Source organism: Archocentrus centrarchus, chromosome 17, assembly GCF_007364275.1.
Source record: "Archocentrus centrarchus isolate MPI-CPG fArcCen1 chromosome 17, fArcCen1, whole genome shotgun sequence".
Lineage (NCBI taxonomy): Eukaryota > Metazoa > Chordata > Actinopteri > Cichliformes > Cichlidae > Archocentrus > Archocentrus centrarchus.
In genome coordinates, this window is record NC_044362.1 from 19,928,746 (window position 1) to 19,956,362 (window position 27,617).

The 27,617-nt window shown below is 40.5% G+C and overlaps 1 protein-coding gene across 1 annotated transcript in view; it reads left to right on the forward strand.

Annotated features, from left to right (window-relative positions):
• Positions 1-9,683: 9,683 nt before the first annotated feature.
• agap3 (ArfGAP with GTPase domain, ankyrin repeat and PH domain 3) overlaps positions 9,684-27,617 on the forward strand; it is a 124,053-nt gene continuing 106,119 nt past the window's right edge. Inside the window, exon 1 of the mRNA XM_030751527.1 lies at positions 9,684-10,490. Within this exon, the coding sequence (XP_030607387.1) occupies positions 10,121-10,490 (370 nt within the window). The 5' untranslated portion in view covers positions 9,684-10,120. The remainder of the gene's footprint in view (positions 10,491-27,617) is intronic.

The following is a 27,617-nucleotide window of genomic DNA, read 5'->3' on the forward strand; positions in this document are numbered from 1 at the left end:
TAAGACTATAGATATCCTTTCTTGGGCATTATTTTATTCGTTTGATACATAACAACTGAAGATAATTAGGGTTCAATATCAATAAATAAGTAATACAGTAAACACAACTTACTTTATAGAAAAAGCAAATGAAGGGACTTTCTCTGACATTTAATCAAAAAAAAATTGGGGGGATTTGTATGTTTGTTTGCTTCTTGTTTCCTGGAGCGCATATTTTTGTGTTTTGATTGTTGCTCATCACACTCTGTAGACAGAGAGCTGTTGTCATTTAGCCCATCTTCTGTTTTTACCTAATTTCTTTGTTTTTGAAAGCACCAAGATTAAACAAAAAAACAAAAAACAAATAAAAAACAGATGTTGTTTAGTATTTAGTGTTTTTACTCTTCAATGACAACAAGGTGAACAACTTATGTAAAATACAATTTCTACGTATTTGACAAAGATTATTGAGTTAGTCGGCTAAAAGTAATCGTTGTTTCATCCAGTCAGCGATGCATAATATAAGCAACAATTTATTGAGATGTATTGGAAGTTTGCATTTTTTAAACAATCTGGTACAGTCATCTGAAATCAAACTGCACTGCATAATTTCTGTTATATTTTTTCTCATGTATAAATTCTCATTCAAGTAAACTGACCCTTTAATCTTACTGATGTTTTACAAGCCAAACACCCACTAGAGGCCGCCGTATCACAAGACTATTTTTGCAGGCAAACAATATACGTCGCAAACTGCCACACATTGCTTCAAGTTGAATAGCCTACTTGAAACAACAAATCAGGTGAACTGACTTTGTGTACCGTACACAATGTCACTAGACCACAGGCCATCATAACTTCAGAAAATCTTCATACAGTCTAATGTTAAGTAGCAGTTCTCCAGTGTAAGTAAGGCGCAGTTATTAACTGTGCTGTTGACTTTTGAAAAGAGACTTTTTATATATTGGCATGATTTAAATCACAAAAACTCAGTCTGGACATTTGCTGAAGTGACAGATATTTAAAACGACCACAGGCATCATTATTCCACAACATTAGTATCCTTCAGCAAATATCAATGTACCCTAATTCTGGGACTGAAAAAAAAAGCAGTGTCCCATCCTACACAGTGATAACACTAATGTTTGTCATCAGTTGGATGCCAAACATTAGCGAGATATTGAAAGAGACACCAGACAGACGTTTAGGTTACAGCAGGTTACAAACACACAACTATTTCTCAAACCCACACAAATTAGTTTTGATTTCTGGACATGATATGACAAGGTGGCAACTTTTCAAAAGCACTGCAACAAACATAAAGTAATATTGTGTGAAACTGCTTTGTATGTTTATTGGTCCCACATGTTACAGAATGTTCACATGTTAAGTTGAGTGTAACCACATGCTATAAGAAAGCAGACAGATTTATGAGCTGCAACGTGAAACCATAATTTTGTATAAATTCTTGTTTCTTATAGAAATGACAATCAGAAAGCTTCCACTTGTAGCCCAAATGTGCTGAAAGGTAAATCAGTTCATTACAGTCCAAGTTATGGATACCAAGTACCAAATACCAAGTTATGGATTTTGTTATTGCTGTAAATAAAATAAAACAACTTTGTTTCATTGGTGTTAATTACCATGTTTGAGATGTTTTTTTTAAACTATAAACATGAATTGGAATGAAAAAAAAAAAAGTTGACAAGCTCCTCCAAAATATCCGGCAAGGTCAGTGTACTGATCCAGGCTCAGCTCTCTTAAATCTCTGGGAGGCTTGTGCTCAGCAAGGTCGGATGATCTCTTCGCTCCACTGGTTACATCCTTAGATGGTAGTTAAAACTGATGTTTCTGGATGGCACCCAAGACGGTCCAAACTTAAATGAGAGTCACGTCTCTCCTCAGCAATTACTTCATTTAACTCACAACTTGTGCATGCTGATAACTCAGATTTTACCCTTGGAGAGGCACTTATTTGTATCCCTCATTAAGTTGTACATTTAAATTCCCTCTCTGTTTCTTTTTTTTAGAAATTCATATGTGAAAGATTCGTGATTATTTTTATTAATTTCAGCATGTTTTATTTCATCTTTTTTTTAACTTCGCCCATCGATAGGTGGAGAGGCTATGTTGTTTGTCTGTTCGCCTGTTAGCAGGATAACTCAGAAAATTAGGAAGAGATTTTGGTTAAAATTTCTGGAGTGTTTGGGGTGGTACAAGGAACAATTGATTAAATTTTGGTGGTGATCCAGATCAGTGGACAATATTCACATATTTGCACTATATCAAAACATTTTGAACCAAAATTCATGAAATTTTATGGAATGTTCTTTAAGGGCCCAAGAACATATGGTTCAATTTTCAAGGTCACCAAAAAGTTTCAAATATTTTAAAAATCCTTATCTTAAAAAGTTTGGAACCAGAAGTCATGAAATTTTGTGGAAATATTCCTTAGGGGCCTAAGAACATAATTTTCAAGGTCAAAGGTCAAAAGTCAAGGTCACCAAAAATGTTCAAAAATTTTAAAAAGTCCTATCTCCATCCATCCATCCATTTTCTTCCGCTTATCCGGGGCTGGGTCGCGGGGGCAGAAGCCTAAGCAGAGAAGCCCAGGCTTTCCTCTCCCCAGCCACCTCCTCCAGCTCATCCGGAGGGACCCCAAGGCGTTCCCAGGCCAGCCGAGATACATAATCTCTCCAGCGTGTCCTGGGTCTACCACGGGGCCTCTTCCCGGTGGGACATGCCCGGAACACCTCACCCAGGAGGCGGCCAGGAGGCATCCTAATCAGATGCCTGAGCCACCTCAACTGGCTCCTTTCGATGTGGAGGAGCAGCGGCTCTACTCTGAGCCCCTCCTGGATGGCCGCACTCCTCACCTTATCTCTAAGGGAGAGGCCAGCCACCCTTCGAAGGAAACTCATTTCTGCCGCTTGTATTCGCGATCTTGTTCTTTCGGTCACTACCCAAAGCTCGTGACCATAGGTGAGGGTAGGAACGTAGATCGACCGGTAAATCGAGAGCTTCGCTTTTACGCTAAGCTCCCTCTTCACCACGACGGACTGGTGCAGCGTCCGCATCACTGCAGAAGCAGCCCCGATCCGCCTGTCGATCTCCCGTTCCCTTCTCCCATCACTCATGAACAAGACCCCGAGATACTTAAACTCCTCCACTTGAGGCAAGAACTCGTTCCTGAGCCGGAGATGGCACTCCACCCTTTTCCGGCTGAGGACCATGGCCTCAGAATTAGAGGTGCTGATTCTCATGCCAGCCGCTTCACACTCGGCTGCGAACCGTTCCACTGCGAGCTGGAGGCCACTCCCTGATGAAGCCAACAGAACCGCATCATCTGCAAAAAGCAGAGATGAGACTCTGAGGCCACCAAGGGAGAAGCCTTCCGCCACCTGGCTACGCCTAGAAATTCTGTCCATAAAAATTATGAACAGAATCGGTGACAAAGGGCAGCCCTGACGGAGTCCAACACCCACAGGAAACAAATCCGACTTATTACCGGCTATACGGACCAAGCTCTCACTGTGGTTGTACAAGGACTGAATGGCCCGCAACAATGGGCCAGACACCCCATACTCCCGCAGAACCTCCCAAAGGACACCCCGAGGGACACGGTCGAATGCCTTCTCCAAGTCCACAAAGCACATGTAGACTGGTTGGGCAAACTCCCACGCCCACTCGAATATCCTTGAGAGGATAAAGAGCTGGTCCAGCGTTCCACGACCAGGACGAAAACCGCATTGTTCCTCCTGGATCCGAGGTTCGACTAACGGACGGACCCTCCTTTCCAGCACCCTGGCATAGACCTTACCGGGGAGGCTGAGTAGTGTGATCCCCCGAAAGTTGGAGCACACCCTCCGGTCTCCCTTCTTAAAGATGGGGACCACCACCCCGGTCTGCCAATCCAATGGCACTGCCCCAGATCTCCACGCGATGTTGCAGAGGCGTGTCAACCAAGACAGCCCTACAACATCCAGAGCCTTCAGGAACTCAGGGCGAATCTCGTCCACCCCAAGGGCTCTGCCACCAAGGAGTTGTTTAACTACCTCAGTGACCTCACCCCCAGTGATGGTCAAGTCATCCCCCTTATCCCCAGACTCTGCTTCCACTACAGAAGGCGTGTCAGTGGGATTCAGAAGGTCCTCGAAGTATTCCTTCCACCGTCCGACTATAGCCTCAGTTGAAGTCAGCAGCACCCCCCCCCCGCACTATAAACAGTGTGAGTGAAGCACTGCTTTCCCCTCTTGAGTCGCCTGACGGTTTGCCAGAATCGCTTCGATGCCGTCCGAAAGTCTTTTTCCATAGCCTCACCGAACTCCTCCCACACCCGAGTTTTTGCCTATCTTATGAGCTTATTATTTTATCATATCATTTGAATTTTTCATCTTTTACGATGCAATTTGATACTCTGGTATAAACCGAGCTCCTGTTTGCGATGCATTTTTAATTTCTCCTAGATATTTGAGATTAGATGGACCTGATATGTATATATACTAAGCTTCCTCTTTGAACAGGAAGTTGTATTTTGTTACATGGTTGTTACATACTTTTGTGAGAAAAAAAGATGTCCTCAGATGTGGACACTGGGATTATTTTATAGCATAACACAACAAAAACAACATGACTTAACAAAGTATAAAATACTATTGAGCACAATGAAGTATAAGGTGCAGCAAAGCCAAAATGTAATGTCCCCATATGTGGATGCAGGGTCTCAGGAGGTTATTTTTGATAACTCACTGTCATTTTTCTATTTTTAATTACAATACTCAGAATAATACAAAGTGAACTACAAACCCTACACAAAACTCACGTTCACATTTACAATTCATATCTCAGCAAATATTTATTTTTCTTTTTTTTTTTCCTTCCTGAAAAAGATGTCGTGGATGTTATTTTTAAATAAAAATCTAAAATCATATTTGACACTTTTTAAAAGACAATAAAATAAATTTCTAGTCTTTGTGTGATGTAATGTATGATGGAGTATGACAACATTGGCAACAGGGATTAGCACATGAATATTTGCTGACCAGTTCCTTCACTTAGTTATTCCTTACAGGTAGTATCAAGAGCAGGAAATTTTATTTTAAAACACACAATTTAAGACCACAAATTGTTTCCACACTGAAGAAAACAACTCAAAGTAGAATCCTAAAGTCCAGCATCTAATGTGTGGTCATGTGAAAAAGAAAGTACACCCTTACTGCTTTCATTGGATTTATGAGAGTAAGCCAGGTGCTGATAATCAAATGCACTTCATTAACTGATTCGTAGCAAATGTGACTACCTCTATAAGAGCAGGAATTTTGGCAGTTTGTTGATCTGGTGTATTCAAGTTTTTGTTAACACAATGTTATAATTTTCCCAGTAGTGGACACCACAGCAAGATCAGATCATGCAGTGCTCAGAGAAACTGCAAAAAACCCAAGCGCTACAGTACATATCAGTCTCTACAGGCCTCAATCACCATATTAAATGTTAATCCTCTTCTCTCTAAAAAGAACTTGGCAGCGCGGCTTAGGTTTGCAAAGTTGCAGCTGAACAAACCACAAGACTTCTGGAACAATGTCCTTTGGACAGATAAGACCAAAGTGGAGATGTTGGGCCATAATGCACAGCACCACATGCTGAGCATTATGGCAGGATAAAAGTTGACTGAGGGGTGGAGAGCCAGAACGTCTGGCAAAAATCAAACACAGCATATCAGCACGAACACTTCATACCAGCTGTCGAGGACAATGGTGGAAGGGGTGGTTGACTGAGCGGAGAAACAAAGACAAAGGTCAGTATGATGTGTGAAAATGTGTTTGACTTATAAGTGACCACCATTGTTTTATGTGACACTATAACATGACACGATAAAAGTTGACTGAGGGGTGGCGAGCCAGAACATTTGGCAAAAACCAAACACAGCATAGCAGCACAAACGCCTCATACCAACCGTCAAAGACAGTGGAGGAGGGCTGGTGATTTGGGCTTGTTTTGCAGCCTCAGGACCTGAGCACCTTCCAGTCATTGAGCTGATCATGAACTCCTCTGTATACCAAAATATTCTAGAGTCACATCTGAGGCCACCTGCCTGACAGCTAAAGCTTGGCCAAAACTGGATCATGCAGCTGGACGATTTCAAGCATTTCAACAGAATGACTGAAAGAGAAAATAATCAATGTGTTGCAATGGCCCAAAGTCCAGACCTATGACAAGACCTTAAACAGAGCTGTGCCTAAGCTAATGTAAAAAATCCTGTAAAGGGATGCTGTGTTAGGACACAGACAACCACAAAAGATAGAAACAAAGACAAAGGTCAGTATAATGTGTGAAAATGTGTCTGACTTAGAAGTGACCAATGTGACACCACATCATGACACGTGAGGGGCCAGAACTCTTTACTTTTAAGATTTGTGATTGGGTCTTCACACTAAGACTTACTACGTATTTATTATTGCTTTATGTCTGTTTTCTTGTCAGCTGACATTTGCTACATTAAAAAGACATTTATACTGTGTCGATCAAACTGAGCGGAAAATCAGCAAGTGAAAAGATCTGGCTAAAACTGAACATGTATGAATCTTTCCCTGCATTTAGCTAGTGGGAAGATAGTTCCTCTGATTCCACTGCACAGCTGCTATCTGCAGTGTGTAAAACAAAGGGTATATTATGTGATCAATATTAATATAACTTCATTACAGCGTGCATGGTCCATTGCCAGAACATGTTTTATAGTACTCATTTAAAAGTGGCTCCATCTTGTCTTCAGTAAAACAAATTGATCAGCATTCCAGTGCAGGCTCTGAAATGGTTTTATAGCAAGGCCATTTTAGACGCACACCTGAAGGTTTAGGCCACGAGAACGTCTTAATGATGTGGGAGAAATGTAGCTGGAAGCTGGAATGAATTTGGTCCTAATCTCGCAAGTAAAAATGAAAATCAATAATTTAGAGGGTTTTATACATACAGCTCGACTATTCTAACAGCTCCCACTGCAGTGGGGCAGCTCTCAGAGGTGCTTGCAGATCATTTAGAGGGAGAAACCAAAGTATTCAGCAGGGAGATTTATCTAATCAGCTCAGCTTATGCAGTTCTGTGAAGCAGTTTAAAGTTAATATTTAACTAATTCCAGAAATTTACTTTTATTCAAACAAAAGGAAAAGGTCATAGATAGTGTTAAACACAGAGTTTCTGTTCTTCTTTTACTCTTTATTTGTGCACTATAGGTGGACATTTGTGCTTCTGTTCACAACTGACCTTGGTCATTTTTACACTTACATAACAGCTAATGAAGAGAAAACTAATCAAGCACTGAAATGCACAGATATGACTGTAAATTGAAATATTCTCTTGTGAGAAATGGCTTCAGTAGAATGACACTGAGTGTATATAATGCAGCTATTGTTAGGTAGCCTTTTGCCAAAAAGGAAAGCCCTGCAGGAGGCTTGCTCTTGTGTCATCTCCCTTATAACACAAATTGCTTTGGATGAAAAGATGCAGGGCGAACAGCAGTGCCAGCGTCGTAGCGAGTCCATATATTGTAAGCCAAAGAATTACCTGCATAATTCATGTAATCAAAAAGGGAAGTTAGCCAACTGCACAGTGCTGAGTGAATATCAATCTATTTTCAGTTCCACCAAATTTAACATGTTGCTCCCTGCTGCTTTATATTTATCAAAAGTGCTTATCCACAAGCAAGGCAGGTAATTGTCATCATTATGCTAATGCCAGGAATGGAACATTGTTATGAAATGAACCGAAGAGTGACAAGTAGATTAAACAATCATTGTTGCTATAAATGTCATTTACACCAAAATGGAGTGTAACAGGATGGGCATAGTAATGTGTGTTGGGGAGTTCCATATTTGGTCAACAGATGGTGGCAGAAGGCTGAAGATAACACATGTGCACACCGAACTGTGCAGGAAAAAGAAGCATCTAGACAACCCCCCGTCACCACCGCGCGTGCACACACACACACACATATTTTGATTATGTATTATAGTCTATTACAATGGGTTTCTGGGAAATAATGTTAGTATCTTTAGAAGGATTCCTAAAATTTAGTAAGGTCTTCCTCGTCAATATGAGGACCCAGTCACTAAGCAAGTTGTTTTGTTGGAAAAACATAATTCATCATGAAACTCATAATAATGATCATCATCTCCCAAACAGCGGGTTTCTCTTGCTACTGAATTTATAATTGCAGAGACATGATCCTGCTGCAGCGACGAACAAAAAGTTCTCTGTCACATTGCAGCTGTTCACTGATGTGCATTATCATACAACAGGTTTGGTTATATAATAAATGAAATATACATGATCACAGGAGGAAAAAAAATCACAATCATATCATTAAGTAAATGCCACCCATTTAGCTTGCATGAGAACCTATTAGTGCTTTGTAATACTCAACAAAATCTAGTAATATGGGTATTTTTCTGAATTATATACAATTGAATCTCTTTAATGTACTGGATTTAAAAGCAATATTAATCTCTAGTCTGAATGTATGTTTTTAGCTGCAGCACTGGGGAAAAATAATGAAAGATGATTACTGCACTCTGTATTATTAATGACTTGGAAAAGAGCACCACTGCTGCAAGCTTCCTGGAAGCCCAGAGACTGAAATACTTTAATATTTCCTGCATTATATTTGAATGACCTTACTTTTTTTTTTTTAGATGTGAAATTTCATTTTTGAACCGTTTTCTCTTCCCTGCGTTAGAAATCTAAAACATTTGACATACATATGCGATGTCATTCAGATGACATCCACGCCCTTTGTTTTTGGCAGTGTTTAATGTGTCCTTATCAGCAACAGCACACTGCTGCAACAACATTAGGACCTTGACTGACAGTGACAGTCATTGAACAGCTGTTGTAGTGTGCATTCAGGCCGGCAGGTGACTCTGTCTCTTCCTCTTATTAAGGAAGAAATCTCAACTGTGGGCTCATATCACAGCACTTCATATTCACTTATTTATTTATTTTTTTAAAAGATTTTTTTAGAGGTTTTAGTAAATATGTCGGTTGTGGGAAAAGACTGAATATTAAATATTTTCTTGCTGATTTTTTCTTATGATTTTTGTTTTGTTACCTTATACAAATGGCTGCATAGGTATGTCAACAATACGGGACTCCAGAAACTGCAAAAGATAATCTATACGCCTGCTCTGCTCAGGCCTGTTGCCCCTTGCGGTTTTGAAACTTGCTTTTGTTGCAATCCGTAAAACTGAAGAGAGAATATGTGGTATTTCGGAATTTACAAGAGAATAAACATTTATCCTCACTGGGAATGGTGTAAAGAAGTCCCACAGTCTAAAATAAAATCTTACGTGTGTCTGCGCATCCACGTTCGCGCGCACAAGTGTGAACGTGTGAACGTGTAGGTCTGCGTGGGATAAAATAGCCCGAGGTTTTCACGAGTAAGAATAACTAATCACAATGTCACTGCTAATGTAAATAAGGAATCTACTTTCACATCTTACACTAACCTAGGTAATTTTTCGGGGGCGGGGGGCTTGGGGGGGTTGCATAACTGTCAGGTAGGTTATTATGATGATGTGCACGTTGCGATTTTCTCCCTCCACCAAATCCAATCACACCCTCCCCCATTCTCAAGTACAATTACGTGATGGGTGACGTTTCAGCATGCGGAGGAGGGCTCTGGGCAGGGACCACTTGGACCATAGAGGACTAAACACTATTTCATTTCGGCGCAGAAACAACGCGTTCAAGGCAGCGGACCAGGGCGCCTTGCTGAAGCCTAGCCCATTGTCTGCCTTAAACATAGCAACTAAGGAAAACGGGTTAGACCAAAACAGCGGTTTTGCCCATAGGAGTGTCCAAGTGGTAGGCATTGCGGGTTTGTAAGCAACAGAAAAGGGGCCCTGGACAGATCTGGCCAATAACGGAAAATGAATCACAGTCAAGTTTTAATAATATGAGCCGCGTTTTGTTGCAGTAGGCGACGAACTATTGATGCTTCTACGCCGATCGTTTTCCAGACCATCAAATCGCGCGGACTTCTTTTGTTCGCATCGCTTGAATCCCAAATTATAGTCTGCATATTTGTGTTGCTGCTGTAAAAAGAGTTAGTAGCTCTTAAAAAAAAAAAAAGAAAAGAAAAGAAAAAAATATGAATTTTCAGGCGAACGTCCCCGTGTCCGGTATCTCGCAGCAGTCTCAACCAGCCATGCCCACTCCAGGCACGGTCCCGGCTCCTGTTCCCGTCCCAGTGCCCCAGTCCATCCCATCCCAGTTCGGATCCGGATCGTCTGCAAGCTCAGGAGCTGGCCAGTTCGGTTCGGGGACTGTTTCGGGCCAGGCTGCACAGCCCGGCCCGGCGGGCTCGCAGTTTGTTTTGTCCAACTCAGCGGCCATCCGGGCAGAGATCCATCGGTTCGAGTCTGTTCACCCGAACATTTACGCAATCTACGACCTGATCGAGCGCATTGATGACCTGGCACTGCAGAACCAGATCAGAGAGCATGTAATTTCCATTGAAGGTGAGTAATGGAGGAATGGTTGTGGGATTTTCTCTGTCGATTGGTGCTTTTCATTCATTGTAGGTTGGGGGAAAGGGGGTGTCGGTGTGGCTGGGTTTTTTTTGTTTTTGTTTGTTTTTGGGAAGTGGGGGGTGGGGAAGGTGTGTGGGGGTCCTCATTTCCTTTCTTTTATACACACTTGGTAACATTGTCCTGCGTGCATAGCCTACTGTCAACAATCACACTTTGAGGCTGGGGGCGTAGCTGATCTCATAGTCCTGTTCAGGGACTGAACTGCACCCATACACTGCAGTGTTAACAATAAACTCTTCAATTGCTCTCACAAGAGTCAGCCTGTGCAATTGTAATTAGCCCCCCCAAAATTACTTATGCTGCTTAATGGGATTTGCTAAAGGGAACCTTGTTTTCCATCTGGCATAGTGCTGACCTCCAGCAAGGGTTTGAGTTTTTTTTTTCTTTCAATATCGAGTTCACGTGAAAAGGAGGCTTCCAAATGTGAGATCATGTGTTGTATGAAAGTAGTAATTGTCTTTGACAATGCAGAGGCAAAATTCAACAGCACTCACATGCAGTTAAGGGGGAAAAAAGAGGGAAGAAATTTTGATGCACCACTACAGATGGTGTGATAGGCATGATTGGGTTCGTCATTACTCTCTCCTGAGTATATTCCTTGTCACACTGGAAGTCAATTCCAAATCTTATGACCTGTCAGCAAAAGGATGACAGAGGCTATAAACCATAGCTGCTGTGTATGTACGAAGCAACTACATCATGGCACAATCAACTGAAGACATGCACTGCCAGATGTAAACATCTTAAATTATGGTAGCAGATTCTTAAGCGTTTCTCCTTCTTCTCACACGACCATTTATCAAATCATTGGCTGTGTGACAGTGTGCTGTTAATCAAAACTCAGCTGTCCTGTAGATCAACTTTCTAAAAGTACACGTTTCCCCCATTGCTTATGTGCTTGGTAACATTTGCCTTTGGACTCATTCCTTACGATTAAATACAAGGAATCATAATGCAGAAATCAGTAAAAAAAAAAAGTGCTTTTAAAAATATGTGTTGAGAATAGGAGAAAGAGTATGAAGTATTAGTGAAATTAGTTTGTTTGAGGCAGAAATTATGAAGTGAATAATTGCAAATGGAAGATAGTCACTACAGCAGTGTTACTGTTAGCATTTGACTGGACTGCAAAATTCAAGGAATTTTGCCATTTAAACACAAATATAGCAGTGGTTACCTGCTCAGGATGCAACTACAGTTCCCATTAAGTTTTGTGAACTTGCCATTAGCCTATGATATATGTTGTTTAATGCTAAGCATAGGCAAATCTATGGATAAAACAGATATTAAACGATTAACATGTTTGCACACAATTTTCTGGATTTTGACCTGGATTTTCACTACACAGCATTGGTCACCACCATCACAGCGCTATGAAGTGTGTCTGGTTTTTAGAGCAGGTTCAGTGTGAAAATGGAAAATTATCTCCATGTGAAAATGGAAAATTAATTCGTGGGCCTGTTCTGCCTCATTTCAGCCTTTTGAGGGAAGGATGATATTCTTATTTTTCCCTGTTGCTTTGGGATGATTACATAATTTTTATTTCTCAGTGAACATGCCTTTATTCTGTTTGATAGGACAACACTGGAGCCTTTTATGAGTTACCTCTCAGATGCGCCTCTTTTTACAAGTCAAAAAAGGTTATTGCTCAGTCAAATCAGAAGTCAGTTTTCATACAAATGTTGTGTTTCTTTTTCCTAAAAGGCGAGCAAACACTTGACCCAAAGCAAAAGCCAAGCAATTAGTGTTGTTTCCCTGTTGGCTGTCATAAATATGGAAAGCATTCAAGGGATAATTTTGTGGTTCAGAGCATAACTTTTGTTGTGGATTTGTTCTCTCTCATGTTGGTGTGTTTTCCCCAGCTAAAGAAAGTCTGCTATTCCTACGATGCAATCAAACCATCCTCTGGAAAATAACAAGGCTTTCAAATGTGATGTAAATTTAAATGAGGATGTTTTGCATTTAACTAAATACAGCCAAGCAGTTCATGAATATTGGTTGTACCTTTCTGCTGTTCTCAAAACATGCCATATGGGCTGCATTATTGCCCAGTGCAGCTTCAGTTGCACTGAAACATATTTCAGCCTTTGCTTCATCATTATGATGCACTGCATGTTCAACTAGAAGCTTAGTGCTGATGTTTCAGGAAGGAAATCGGCATATTCCAAATGATAAATGCCCTTTAGTGAAAATCTAATGCCTAACAACAGAATGTGCTCAGAAATGAATTAAATTTTCCCCTTCAGCTATTTATCAATTAATTTAGCACAATGTTAACATTTTTAGGGTGGACCGTGCCTGTAATGCATACAGAATGGTACTGAATTGATATTTCTCAGCATGCACTAGAACCAAAATGCACCACAGTTTTTGGCAACACATTGATTTGATGTAAATTATGGTGCTTTGTCATTCCGTTAAATAAGATACAGCCACCTTAATAACTGCAACTTTAAGAAGCTTTGAAAACCTGCAACAGGAGACACTGGTTGATTTCTCTTCACCTGCACTGTGAAACTGCAGATCTGTTCCTCTTCAATCTTGCATCATTGCAGAGTCTGTTGCTAAGGAACCAGTGGCTCGTGCATTTAGCTGAAGAAAGAGTGAATAGAAATTACACCCCTTACAAAATGAATTCCCATCGATACGAAGGTCTCCCTGTTGTTTTGTTGATTAATAAGACCTTTATGTGATGATGTCTCGCCATGCATGTTGATACTTTTGCAGTGTTTTGATATTTAGGATGCCGTTTGCTTTCTGCGAGCCGTTTCACATTACAGTTTGAAATAATACCGTTTGGTTTGTTTTTCGTCTTCTGCCCTTTCTGTTCTTTCAAAGAGTCGTGTTTGAATATCACAACTGAAGTTGATCTAAATTAGACTAGCATGAAATACATGTTGAGCTATTACAATTATCAGGGAACTATATATGCAAGCAAAATGGCTGTGACAAAATGTAAGCGCACTGTTCGTTGGAAAATCTTGAATGGGATGCTGATCTTGCTGATCCAAGAGGCAAGAATAAACATGGTCGGGAATCTAGTTTGGAGAGCCTGGGGCAAGCATTTGTACAGATACACATTGCAGCTTCCTTACATTTTGCACAGGAAACCACAGAGGGGTTCCTATATTGAAATAGTATCTGGCTTAAGGCTCTCTGTTTATCAATCGGTTTGTGGTAACCTGATGAATTCCACCTTTTTTTAGGAAAACATTACTAGTAGGGGTTAAGAATGACGCACGAGTGCAGCACCTAGATGTATTTTAGAGGTGCAAATTCACTAACAAATGTGTAGTGTGAAATGCCAAAAAGGAAAATAATACTTGCAGAACCTGGGGCTTCTGGGCTCCCTGCGGATAAATTGTCTGTGACCCAAACTGCAATTACTGTTGGCCTTCATTGATTAATGCTAAAAATCATGACTGTGAGGGTGCTAGTGTGGGAAACCTAATCTTTAACAATTTCATGGGCGATTACTTGGCGTAATCCCTAAAATGTTTTTAGTAGTTGTGTCAGTTAAACCGTGTTTTCACTTGAGGATAAATTACCCAGATTTTAGCTGTTCTGAGATGAAATATGTAAAGTATTTTTTTGAAAGTCAAGCATACTGAACACAGCACACTCATATTAACAACAAAGTGAAGATTTGCACACTGTTTAGGGTAATTGATTTCTTGATATTACGTATGTATAGCCTACTCTATATGGAAAGGGTGATTTATCACATCACAGCCTAATTATTAAAGTTTTATTGAGTCTACTTGGATCTCTTCATTGATGACATCACTGTGATTATATTAGGCAGTCCTCCCGCCAGTGATTGCCTCAAAACCCAACTGTGAAGTAATATAGAGTTATAGCAGGTTTTTGCAGATGAGGGATTGCACCACAGCAATGATCAGCTGATTGCTAAACTCCATCCAGCCTGTGACTCAATCATTTATTATCATATAAAAATAAAGAAATAATGAGAACTTCACGATATTTACTGTGTATGGTTGGATAACTCTTAACATGCAGCCATAATTATCAGGAATTGCATTCTGTATTGCTGTTAAATGTTGCCTTATACTCATCTTAGTACACCACTGTAGTTCAAGTAACATGCCTAGGTAGTTTCACCTGGATATGATACACAGTTCAGAAGATAGCATTTATAGTTAGAGGAGTAACATGAAACATGAAAATCAGAGCGCTATCTTCGGGTGAAAAACAACCAACTGTGATGGAAAGGCTAAAGTTTAGATAAAGAAAGGATCTGCTCATGATCCCAAAGGTGCGAGCTCTTTATATATATATATATATATATATATATATATATATATATATATATATATATAATGTAAAACCCAACTCTTTTCAGTAAACATCAGAAATAAAGGGATTGGCCTCACTGTTGCAATTCTTTTGAAGAAGACTGTATGAACACCAAAACATTCATCTGGCATGAAACTTAATTTCTGCCAAAATTATTTGTTTGACATAGCAGGTTAATTTCCATTTATATTGAAGACGATCCTATGTTTGTAAGTTTATAAATGTTGTGTCTATCAAATCAATACTGAACCAGCACCAGCAACCTTGAACAATGTGAAGTTTAGATTTGGCGAGGGATTTTATGGGAAGAAATACATGTTTTTGGATTCATAAGAAGACGATAATTCAGATAACTTGAGAGATGGAGATATAGCTGCAGAGATGATTAGGTATTCATGCCAGTATAGAAGAAAATGTTAACAAGCCTATGCCCTAAAATATTGTCCTTAGTGATACTCATAAAGGGATTACTGATTGATACTAAATTACATTCTGCTCAAACCTTTCTTGAATAATGGCTTTGTTTTCTAAGGACATTCTGTAGGCAATTAAAAAGGTAAAATGAATGGAGGTATATGAACTACAAATATCACGCCTAGACTAGAGTGGCATATGTTGCAAAGCGGAGGAACTGCACAGATCAATGATGGACAGAGCAAAGCGATCTGACTCCTTCCTGTTTTTTTAGCCTTAAGGTGGCATTGTGCTTTCTCAGCAGCAAGATATGCTTTCATAGGGCACTGTCCTGTATGTATTTCCCAGGGATTTCCTTGGGTCAAGTGCTATGATGTTACATTGTTCTGTATCTCGAATTATAATAACATTTTATAAAACTGAAAAAGCTCATGTAGCATATTTCCAACTGACAGTCCAATGTCACAGCAAGGGCAGCTACCTAAATCTACTGCTACTCAAGAGGGGTGCTTGGGATTTCAAGAAAAGGACTAATAAGCTTGCACAATGGGTTATTGTGTGCTCAAATAGCAATAGGGATGACACAGAGAGATACAAAAAGCACACAGACTGAAGCCTCAGAGCTCTCTGTTGGCATTGTATGGCACCTAAGCACCTCCCTAGTACACACTGCGTCTCTCTTGTAGTCAATTGCCAAGAAGAGCATGAGCATAGAGCTCATCTGCTAATCACAAGCAGAGAATGAAAATAATAAATCTTTCCTCCTCATCACTGAGATGTAAACCCCCCCAAAAAGTGTAACTAACACTGTTTTCATTGACTGCAAGATGCTGTCATGTAGTGAGTTATGGATGATGCTGTTTTTGCCATTTAATTCAAGAATCATGATATATCACACAATCATTAATTAAACAGGAAAAAGCAGCTCTGCAAGTGTAAGGTGTGTGTGTGTGTGTGTGGTTGTGGGGTTTGTGTTATTCAACTGGCCGAACTGGGCAGTGGGCCATCTGTGTCAGGCGAATGCTGCTGCTGCTGCATTTGGCAAATGAAATCTTCACAATGTGCTCATTATATTTCAAAACTGTATCTGTGAATATGAATAAGAAAGTTTCATAGAGTTAGAAATGTCAATAACACCAGCTGGGTTTCTTACGCTGTACGTCAGTGTAAATTTCTGTTAAAGTGGAATGCTGTTGTTTATAGAGTAGCTCAGTAAGTATTTACTAGTTGTAGCTCCTATGCCTAAATAAAACTCTCACATAAATACATCTGTGAAGTGTGGAATAAACTCAGCTATAGCCCCTTTTTTCCATTTCCCTCTCTCAAATCACATAGAAAACACAAATTGATGAGCTGCCATTAGGGAAAAAAACTTATCTCTAAGATGTAGTATTAAAATTTACTATATCTTTTATGACCCAGCCAAAAGAGCTGCACATCTGTAGAGTATGAATCCTACAAGTACACAGTGCCTGATCAACCCAGTAAAATTATAAGTGCATAGAACAACTCAAATTTTACATAAATTATCAGAATTTGACACTTGTTCAAATAAACATATCATACATTTACAATAACTTGAAGCCAACAAAGTGAAAAAAAAAAAAAGTTTCCACTAAGAATACTCATTAAAATCTGTCAATGCAGCACAATGTAGCTTTGTACTGCTTTTTGCAGGTGTGATAGCAGATTAATCCTCTGACTGCTAAAGCCACCATTTAAGCATTTGAGCAGCCTTATTATTTCTTCAGGGAAAAAATAGAAATCTCTTGCCTTCTTAGTGAAATTTAGATCAAAAGATTGATAGCTATTCTCATGCCTGTCTATCAAGTATAGAGCTGAAGCCTGGGGGCGATTAGCCTTCCTTATTGTAGAAGCGATCTACCAGCCTCTCCAAAGCTTACAACACATTTTATCTTGTCTATTTATTCAACTAGCACATGCCCATGCTACAGTATTGTTAGCTCTGTGATTTGAGTCCATTTTTAGGTGGTTGCTAGGCAATATGATTATGTCATAATGTGTCACAGACAATTAACGTTTTGTAGACATAAATTAGATGTTGTTAAAGTATTCTAAGGTGCATAAACTCTACAAATGGGTCAATTTAGCCTGTTGGTAGGTCGTTGCTAGGCAATGTGATAAAGTTGTGATATCTGATATAGATAAGAACCCCCCCTGTTTCAGAGGCCTGTGATGTACCCGTGTGCCAAGTTTGGTTGCCTGTAGGAGAATTTTGCGAATGATGCATAGAAATCAGTATATCATGTAACTCCCTGCAACCATGAATAGTGAATTTTACATGTCTCCATGTTAAGAGGTGTCACATGTGCCTTGTGGATTCATTGATTCTTTAGCAATTCTTTAGTTGTGCTCCATGGAGGCTGCTGTGACGTGGAGGAAGTGCTGGAGTTACGTGTTTGAGCTCGGTTAGCGTTTGCATCAGGTGCCCGAGTCCAACTGAAGTGCGCCCAGGTCCACCTCTTTAAGCAGGGCAGGGCATGGTACGCTAAACCGAGCGTCGCACTCGTAGAACAAACTCTACTTTGAGGGTCAGACTTGCTTAAATACCCAAATTGTGCTTTAAATCGGATGTCTTTTGATACTACAGGGAATATTTCTAAAATCAAGAGAATGACACATCAGACAATAGCTCATGTCTCAGAGGCCTACAACCCCACTGTCAAGCTTTCAGTCAAGTCTGCTGGTGTGCTGTAATGAGGAACTGAACGCTTGAATTGTGCATGAAGCTCCCATGTCAGTTGCCCAAGTGGGGATTGATAAAGTATTCTTCTTCTTTTGATTTCCCATTCACTCGAAGACCTTGTCAGATCTCCTGTAGAAACTGAACCGCCCTTGTGTGTGGCAAGTATCAGGTTTCAAGCACGTTTAATCCTCGAGCAGTGTTCAAAACGTCACAGGTTTATTCTTCAGAGTGTAGTAGTAACAGACTTTTCCCCCCTGACAGATGCTCACCAGATAACAGGGTTTGCACATGCCTCACTCAAAAGACTCTCTGTTTGGGATCAGCCTTTACAGTTTCTCTCGTGTGTAGCTTCAGAATGCTCATGGCAACCCCATTGAAATTCATAATAATGCTGTACCCGACTCTTGACCACAGGTCAGCATGGATGAGCTGATCTGGTAAGCTGTAAACAGAGCCTTGGTCTGAGGGCTTGGTGGGTCTGCAGGGTCAGAGTGCCATTTCTGTATCAGCCCTGCTGTCCCCTCTATGCTGCTCCACTACAGCGTATTGAATGTGACGCTATCCTCTACAGCAGAATGTCCTCCATTGTGCTGTTGAACAAAGGATCTCTCTCGCCTGTTGATGGACAGCTTTTTTTTTTAAAACTTCTCTTCTGAATATGCAGGGGTGGGGGTAAGCTGGTCAGGTTTTTTTTTTTTCTTATATAGGAAAATTTGGAGTCTACTCAACCTAATCTCTTATAAGCAGAGCACAGAGGGCTGTTTTTCCCTCTGTCATATTGTGGCATTGTCAGTTCTGATCTAATGTTTTATTGAAGGGAAAACCCATTGAATCTCTGAGTTCATTTTGAATAACTGGGTTTTCAGTACAGTATAAGAGAGATGCGTCTCTCGGCACGAATCTGGTTGTTCGGCAGTGAGCTTTATTAGATTTAGATGTAACACAGTGGGGGAAAATTACCAATTTTCTTAGGATATATGGTGATCAGTATGGTTGATGTTTTTTTTTTTTTTTTTTAATTGCTTCAAGGATCTTATATAATTGTAAAGATGTGACTTTTTCAGTAAGATTTCAAATGAAATACTACAACAAAAAGCAGTTCCCTCACGCTCACCAGAGTTTGTGCTCATTTTATTCCAAGAGGTTTCAAATGGTTTTGTTATTTCAGTCAAATAATTATTTTCACAACTGATTCATTGATATAGTCATAGTATTTTCCTTTTTCTAACACTGAAATCTGGAGAATGTGCTGCTTTGAGTTTGTAGTGTTGGTAAGGGAAAAACAAGCAGTTAGCTGATGTCAGTTTGGGCTTTAGGATATTGTAAAGGGATATTTCACAATTTTCCTGACTTTCTGGATGAAACATTTAATTCAGAGATAAAGGGTAGATAAACAGATAATAAAAATAAGTTGGCCTCCTATAACTAAGTTTAAACTGGCTCTTGGTGGCTATAATTTTCTCTTTTAACATTATCTTTCAAGCTTGAGATGGTGGCCAATGAAATTAGCCATAGGCTATTCCTTTTTTATTTTAAATTTGTGCAGCAGCCATATCCTATGGTGGAAGTGCTCATGTTTCCTGCCAGTGGGGTAGGGCTGGAAGCAGATGGCTGCTGACAGAGGAAGGGGTTTGGAAAGCAGCGAGTGAGCAACAGATGGAAAGACGCATATGCCTCCAAGTCCCCTCAGCTTGCCAGCAGTCCCGTGACTAACTGTGGGAAGATTCTGGCCTCATCCAGGTTGGAGATGGAGAGAGGATCATGGAGAAGAATGAAGTGTCCTTAGAATAAAAATGGTGTTCTGAGACCAGTTTGTCTCTGCGAATTCAACTGTGGCAGGATTCAGTTCCCATTTAATTGTGGATGAACAGAGAATTGTGGCATTCAAGCAACCTGGACTCCAACAGCAGTTTAGCAAATGCAGATATGTTAGGCAGTATCATGTTTTAGTTATCATGATATTTTAGGAAGGAGACCCAGTCGCCTTTTCTCTTTTGGAAGGGAAATGTGATACAGGGACTTTTCTAGCCCCCAGGGAGCACATTTTCTTTACTGAGGACAATGCTGGAAGTGTGGCTCACAGTATTTGAGGCTGTGAATCTGCAGTGTATGATTTGTATGCACAAAGCTACAAAGACACAGCTTTGGTATTATGAGTTAGTTACTCCTCTTGGAGAGCCACATAATTGACAACGTGCGGACTATTTAAAGGCTGCAGGGCAGTGGAAATTCAATGTAATTCCCTTAATAGCTCAGGGATGTGTCACAGTTTCTCTGTGTAAGTCAGTCTTCAAGGACAGTTTGTTTGTTTCCACAAGAAGTTGTTGGGGTTATTCATGAAAGTTACTGTGGTGTGAATGGATCCTGCTGAGCAAAGAGTTGAAGGGCTGTGTTGTTCCTTATCTAGTGCTGTTGCAACCCATTCACGCTGAAAGTCTGCAAATCCCCCTCATAAATATCCCTTTCAAACTGACATAGAAAGTTTTTACCTTTAACACCCCCCCCACATACATGTATAATACTTAACTCTTGCTTTAGCAACCATCAAAAATAGTGCATTTGTAGTGGTTAAGGCAGGATATGTATGCAACGGTGTGACATTTGCTCTCACAATTTGCTGTATATATAATATCCTTATTGTTCATGTCACTTTTTCTCACTTTGTTTTTATTGAACTGATGGTAGTTGAAAAAGCCTTGTCAGCACTAGTTTTTGAGGTGATTCCTCTTGTCAGTACAGCTTGTTTAACATGTGCCAGCTGAGCGTTATCACCCAGGTCCTACATTCCTTTTGTAGATGTCGTTGTTTTGAGGGTGTTTCAACATGTCCTCTGGCCTCATCTTCCCAATCTTCAAACTGCCCAGTCAGGCAACATGCCAGGTGTTTGTTTTCTAGTTTATTCTGCTGCTGATTGTTTCAAGTATGACGCTGGCTCTGTATTTTCCCACAATTAAAAAAAATGCTGCAGTGGACAGTTGGTTTTGATAAAGTATTCATCTGTTCTGAAGCATCTGTTACTCAGCTTAAGTCTGGATCAGCTTGGATATTTTGGTCACTTGTTTTGTGAATCATAACTTAATTCCGAGGAGCTGTTTGCTGTGATGGGATGTTTTAGTCTGTGGGAATAACGGGAGAGGAAGTGTAATGTGACCCCCCCCATTAATTGTTTATGTCCCCGTTTCCTGCTTTCCACAACTGGAACAGTTGTGGAAAGTTGTTCCACTGCTGGATCCCTCTGGCCATGACCTGGGTTCATGTCATGTGGTGCAATATGTGCACTGCATGTACTGCAGCCGCTTTAGGAACACAATTACACTTTGCTCCCGAGTCAACACCACTTAGCATAAGACATCAGATCAAGACTGCAAGCAAGCATCTACTTCCTGTGGAACTCTCTGGAAAACTGGAGTCTGAAAGTTTTTCCATTTTAGAAGTAAATAATGACTTGTGGTGAACAAAAGTTGTAACTGTAATGCATTATACTTGTGTGGGTCATAATTACGTGCAAATCCTTCGATTTCTAACTTGTCCAGAGGCTAAATAGTTAATATCTCTTTGTGTGCTTGGAACTTAATGACTTCTTGGCTGCAGTATTCTCTATCCATATGCATAAATCATGAAAATAAGTGGCAGGAGATTTGCCCTATGTGAAAAAAGTTGAGTTACTGGCAGAAAGCTGGCATATTTATCTTAGGGTTCAATCGAATTATAGTAGGCCGCAAGATGCCAGGACACGAGAGGCCGATGCCAAACAGCAGATGGCAAAAGCGAGTAAAATCTGAAGAAGTCATTCATATGTGTCATATTCTTAATAAACTGCCAGTTAGGACCAATGTTTCTATGGAGATTTGGAAAAAGAAATGGCTCACCAGAATGCTACAGTGTTTGCTGAGCACCATTTGGTACGTTCTTAAAAATGCAGTGTTTCTGATACGAGACAGTGCAGCAGACTGAGGGACTGTATCATCCTCTGTGCGAAGAGACACACTGCAGTGCCCATTTGAAAAAAGCCATTCAGAGTCTTGCTCAGGGCTGTGTCAGTGCAGCTTCTCAACAGCTTTGGTTTGGATGATGAGATTTTCCTCATTGAGGAGTCTGGCGTGAAAAGTGCACTGTTCAGCAGCCTGGCACTGTCTTTCTGAAGATGAGCTCTCCCTCGATTTTGTGATCGCATTCTGGAACGAACTGCTGGCCCCAAATAAAATACTGCACTGGTAAAAAGGAGGAATTATGACACTTGTGTTGTCATGCAGTATATCTCACGCCCTGCTGTGCTCTTGGGCCCATTCTGTTGTGAAATTGGACCAACTGGTGTCTAGAGATGCACCCCGCTGCTGTATTAAAGCATAGTGAGCAATTTGTGTCAATTCTGTAAGACATTTACAAGACTTTTATTTCCTTAGCAAACCGATTTTCTAGCACCGCTTATTTGTGGGCTCTGTGTCATTTGTCCAATTGCAAGTGCTTGCACAAAAATATGCTTAGACCAATGGATATGTGTTACTAATGTTTGGGGTCTCTAAAGCCCTTCACTCTACTAAACTGTGGCTTTTCACATATTTGGCTTCAGGAGACCTTCACCAGCTTGAAAAAAGGTTTCTTTTGTTGTGTCAGAATTTGGCATGAAATCTGGATTTGGCCTTAAAAAAACCTGGCAGCCAGTCGCAGCCCAGACTAATTCAAAGCTCCATTTTGTCTGTTAACACAATAAAACAAATCTTTCTGTGGTCTCTTCATGCCAATAGGGCTTTTGGTAAATAGGACCCTACCTTTAGTGGGCTGGTGAGTGAGAGCCTGGGCATGATTAGTGGTCCACTTTGAAGATAATCCTTTGGCCAAACTCACCCTTGCGGATTGATCACGTTTGGGAAGAGTTCATTTGACTGAAATCTCAGCCTGCACTGACAGGACAGGCGCAGGTCATTTAGTATCAGCGTCAGAGCGGACCTGTCCCCATGTGTAAAATGAGTCTTCTAAACAGAGACCGAGAAGTCGGCTATATTACTTTAGCGGTGTGTGAGCTCTGATGATGCATCTACGTCGGTGGCTGAGTGTAGTGCAGATCTGCTGGTGGATGGGTAGGCAGTGGCATGTGTTATGCAACACAAGTAGGTGGCTGGAGTAGGTCTGCATGAGAGTGTGTGTTTGTGGTGTGCCTCTGGTGTCTTTTGGATGTGTGAATTTCCCCACACACAAGCCTTTGCTGCTGACCTGGAGGGGTGTCTGTTGAATTCAGTAGCCTGAGGAGCTGGATGTGTTTGGAGTTTTGCTGAGGAGTAGTGACAAGGTGCTAGAGTTGTGTCATATTCTAACAGAAGGTCGGGAGTTGTTGTTGTAGGGGTTAGACTGCCGTCTAGGAAGCCCTTTCAGAGAGTTTGTCTGGAAGAATCAATCTTTACCATTTTTCCAAGATTATAACCCTGTCCTTTTTTTTTTTTTTTTTTTTTTTTTTTTTTTTTTTTGAAACTCCATGCTCTCAATATTTCTATAGCCTCAGAGCAGATAATTGCCCCTGCTGCTGCCTCAGACCCGTTTTGTTTGCAGCCAGTCCAAGACTAGACATCCTCATTTCTGACAAAGAAAGAATCAGATCTCATCAGATAGAGTGCCCCGAGGGCAGGTTGACCTGTGGTTGTCTGAGCCTGTGCTGCTGGTCTGGTATATTTGGATAGACGATATAATTCAGCACAGTATTTGTTCTCTAAAACATCCACACTGGTTTATTTGCAGCCGTGCTCTTTGTGCAATCGCACATGAGAGATATTTTAACCTTTCAGTCACCCCTAAACATGCATTCAATCATTCACCTTCTGTAGCCATTTACGTCTGTTTAAGGTCACAGGGAAATGGAGCACTGGGTAATGAACAGAGAAATGCTTAGAAATGTAGCCTGGATGTCACTGGACGAACACACATTCCAGACAGCCAGATTCACACTGGCCACAGGCAGTTTTTGGTCCAGTTGATCTGCATGTTAGCTGATGAGCCAAATTATAAAAAATAATCTCTAACCATTTTTATAATCAATAAATCCCTTTATCCTTATGGTTTTGAAACAAAGTTTGGATATAAGATGCTTGGAAACCATTTTGTGCTCTGGAAAATTATGGATAAAATGATTTACAGACACCTCCACGTGTGTTTATTACTTTCCTTTCATGGCTCGTTGCTTTAATTTTTCCGCTTCATGTGTTTTGTTGGTCACTGTGTCTCGCAACACATCTACTTGACTGCAGGAGGAACTGAGCGGGCTATTATATGATGCACTGTGTGAATTAACTGGCATGCTGATGACTCATTGAAAATTCTTCTTGCTGCATATGATCTGTGCTGAGCGATGCAACGCCTCAGTCTGCACTGACTCAAGGACAAGGATAGCTATGCAAATCCAAACATGGAGTGGTTTAGATGACTGTGAGTTGTTGGACATACAGTGGAATCATTGCACATGCATATTGTTTTTTTTTTTTTTGGTCAAGATGGGAGCAGTTTGTTTGGTTGTTGCTATGGAGCCTTACTTGAATACTTTCTTTCCTCTTGTGTCCATCTGGAGAAAATAACACCTACTCTAACATTTTTGTTGGATTCTTTGTTTATGAAGACCTTTTAGTGCTTAAATGCTGAAAAATTTTTAATATTCTGTGCTCAGAATATTACAGAATGCTTAGTATTTCATCTTCTACCCACTGTGTCTGTATATTCAAGTTGTGAGTTTGTGAGTCAATTGTGAGTTTGGCTTCTGTTTGCAAGAATTCTCTTTGTTATAGTTTTGTGTTAGAAATTCAGTGCACCCACCTTACGATGATTCTTGCTCCACACCTAAAGCCCAAACTAAATCCCCAGTAGGGCTTTCCAAGACATAATTCAATTAAAATGTATTTACTTTTGGGTTTCATTGTTATCTTCATTGTGATTGATATCTCAGTATAGACCAAAAATATTTTTCCATAATCTTTCCTTCCTTTCTACATGTGACCTCCTATGGAAATTGTTCAGATAAGCCATTCCTTGACTAATTTGAAATCTGAAAATCTAACGTGGCCCGCCCGCATCTTCAGTCACAACTCTAATCAACACATGAGACAAAGTAGAAGTATTTCCTTCTTTTTGTTTTTGATCTTCTCATGATTTGCTTCTAGAAGTCGCGTCTCCACTGACAGCTTTCCTTTTGCTGCTACTTCCTTTAAAGCCTCTTAGGTAATGATGCATTTCTGATATGTTTTTAAAATGTAAATATTTAATTGTAAATTTTTTATAGTAATTTCAAGCTTAACTACTCAACTGAAAATTAATTAATTGTAAAGGCCTTGCACTACATTTATGGCTCACCAGGGGGCTGCTGCACACTTTTTTGGAATCACAGGTTTATATAAAGTTTACCTTGAAGTGCTGATGGGTTTTTAGATGGCTCCTGTTGAAGAGAAAATTATAGCAAATGCGGGGTAGTTTCTTTTGTGGGGTTCTTATCAGATCAGATGAAACATGGGAGGGAGATAAGATAGACGGCTTACATGTAGAATTAACCAACTCATTTAAGGACTGGAGATTGATTGAGCACAGCCACTGATTATTTAAACATCTCTGATGCCTGTGATTGTTTTGATGTGATGTCATTGAGCAGAGTTGTCTGATAAACTTCTGTCAAAAGATTAAGCTTGCAAATGGTATTAAACACTGCTATTAAAAATGCCTCTATATCCTGCGCTCCCTTCAAAGAGAAGGTATTATAACACTTTATGCCTGTTTTTGACATATTTAAAATACCAACCATGTGGAGCATCTTACTGGATAAAGCATATCCTGACAGTTTACGATGATTTCATGAATTATTTTCAGATACATTATTCTACACCACCACTGGGCTCCATTATACAGCTTGCATAAGTTTTGTGAGGAAGTATCAGCAAACTGTCAGGAAACGAAACCATCAGTGAAGATTACGTTCTTAATGAACCAGAACTCATCGGCTGGCAGGCTGAGAGTTTAATGTGAAAGCTGACAAACTTTGGAGCCTATTGATTAGAATTACAAGAGTGGATGAGAATAAACTGATATATATCTTGATAGCATAAGAGGTAGGTCTTAAGAGGTAATGCTCCACTTTTCCACAGATTTCATACTTTATGTATCATGTTTTGAAGCCAGTATTTATAGGGCAGATAAGTAAGAAGGCTCATGGGCCATGTGCCCTCTGATTACAGTGTACATACTGTCAATGGATATAATTGATTCATAATGGAAGATGCTGCCTTATTGAGTAACCCACTGAAGTCTGAAGTGATTTATTTCTAACTTCCCATCTATTGGACTTCTCACTGATTTTCTTTGCTTTTTCTCCCTTCTGCCCCTGCTGCATTTGGCCCATCTCCATGGACTCGGACACCATTTAACTCTGCAGGTAAGCCCCACAAACACGACTAACATCAACACTTGAGAGCAGTGGCTGTATTGTTAGACATCATCGACCTTTAGAAGGTCTTTCTTGAAAACCCTGGGTGAATTCATACATTCGCATACTGGGCTTTCTCTGAAACCATCTGTGGATCGCAAAGCAGACAAAGCCCTGGCTTCCCCTCTGCAGTGGTGGAACCAGCTGTTGGTGTACCTTTGTGTCATTAACACTGTGCTCAGTGGCCATCTGGCAACTGGGCATTGTGAGCGCCAATGGGTACCCTGCCATTCACAGGTCTAAATAAGAACAGAAGAAATATCAAAATATTTGCTTTTCATGCGCTTAAATGCTTAAAAATGTTTACTTTCCGGCTTGATATAAGAGCCTTTTCTAAAGTTGGAGCTAGTTTATCCACTCATAGGCTTATGATATTTTAATGTGGTGGATTTGGTGTTCTAATCTGATGAGGGAGTGAAAAGAAGGGGGGGGGAACACTAGAGTTTGGTTTCTGTACTGAATAGATTTCCAGTGTTTTCATTTCCGACATATGCTCCATGAAAGGTAAGGAGCACATAGGCCAGGCTAGATTATAAGCAGGGGAGTGCTGATGATGTATGAAAAGGTCTTAGGAACAAAAGGATTTCAGGATCTTGCAGATTCTTTTGGAGCACGGGGATTCTCATAGTGATAACCTCCAGAGACAATCCCAGATGGGGATGCCATCCTTTCAGCTGGCCTACTTCCCTGCCACTCGTCACACATAGCAATTTGTGCAATCCGCCTTCACCACTTGTCTTGCTAAGCCAGCCATGTAATTATTGTGTACATTTTAGCCGTGCTGCAGTGGAAGACATTCATCTTGCTGCATGAACAAATTCCATACGGTTTGGACGCTGTACTTTGAGTGATTGTGGTTAGAGCTTCGGCATGGCAGGAGTGGCAGGAATGACACCAGAAAATGTGTTTCTAACAGCAATGCTGTCTTAGGAAAAAAGTAAGGGGGGGGAGAGCAACCCACACCGCAGAGTAACACAGGAGCTGCAAACACTGGGATTTAGGACAGTGTGCTATTTTCTTTTTAGTCACCTGCACGGTAACGCATGTGAAGCCATTCGGTTTTAACTCAATGACAGGGCTTGGTTGGAAACACAGCTTTGGTGTCTGCTGCTGCTGTGAGGATGCAGCTGAAATGCTCGGTGTCCTGTGAGTGCTGAGTGCAGTCCTGACC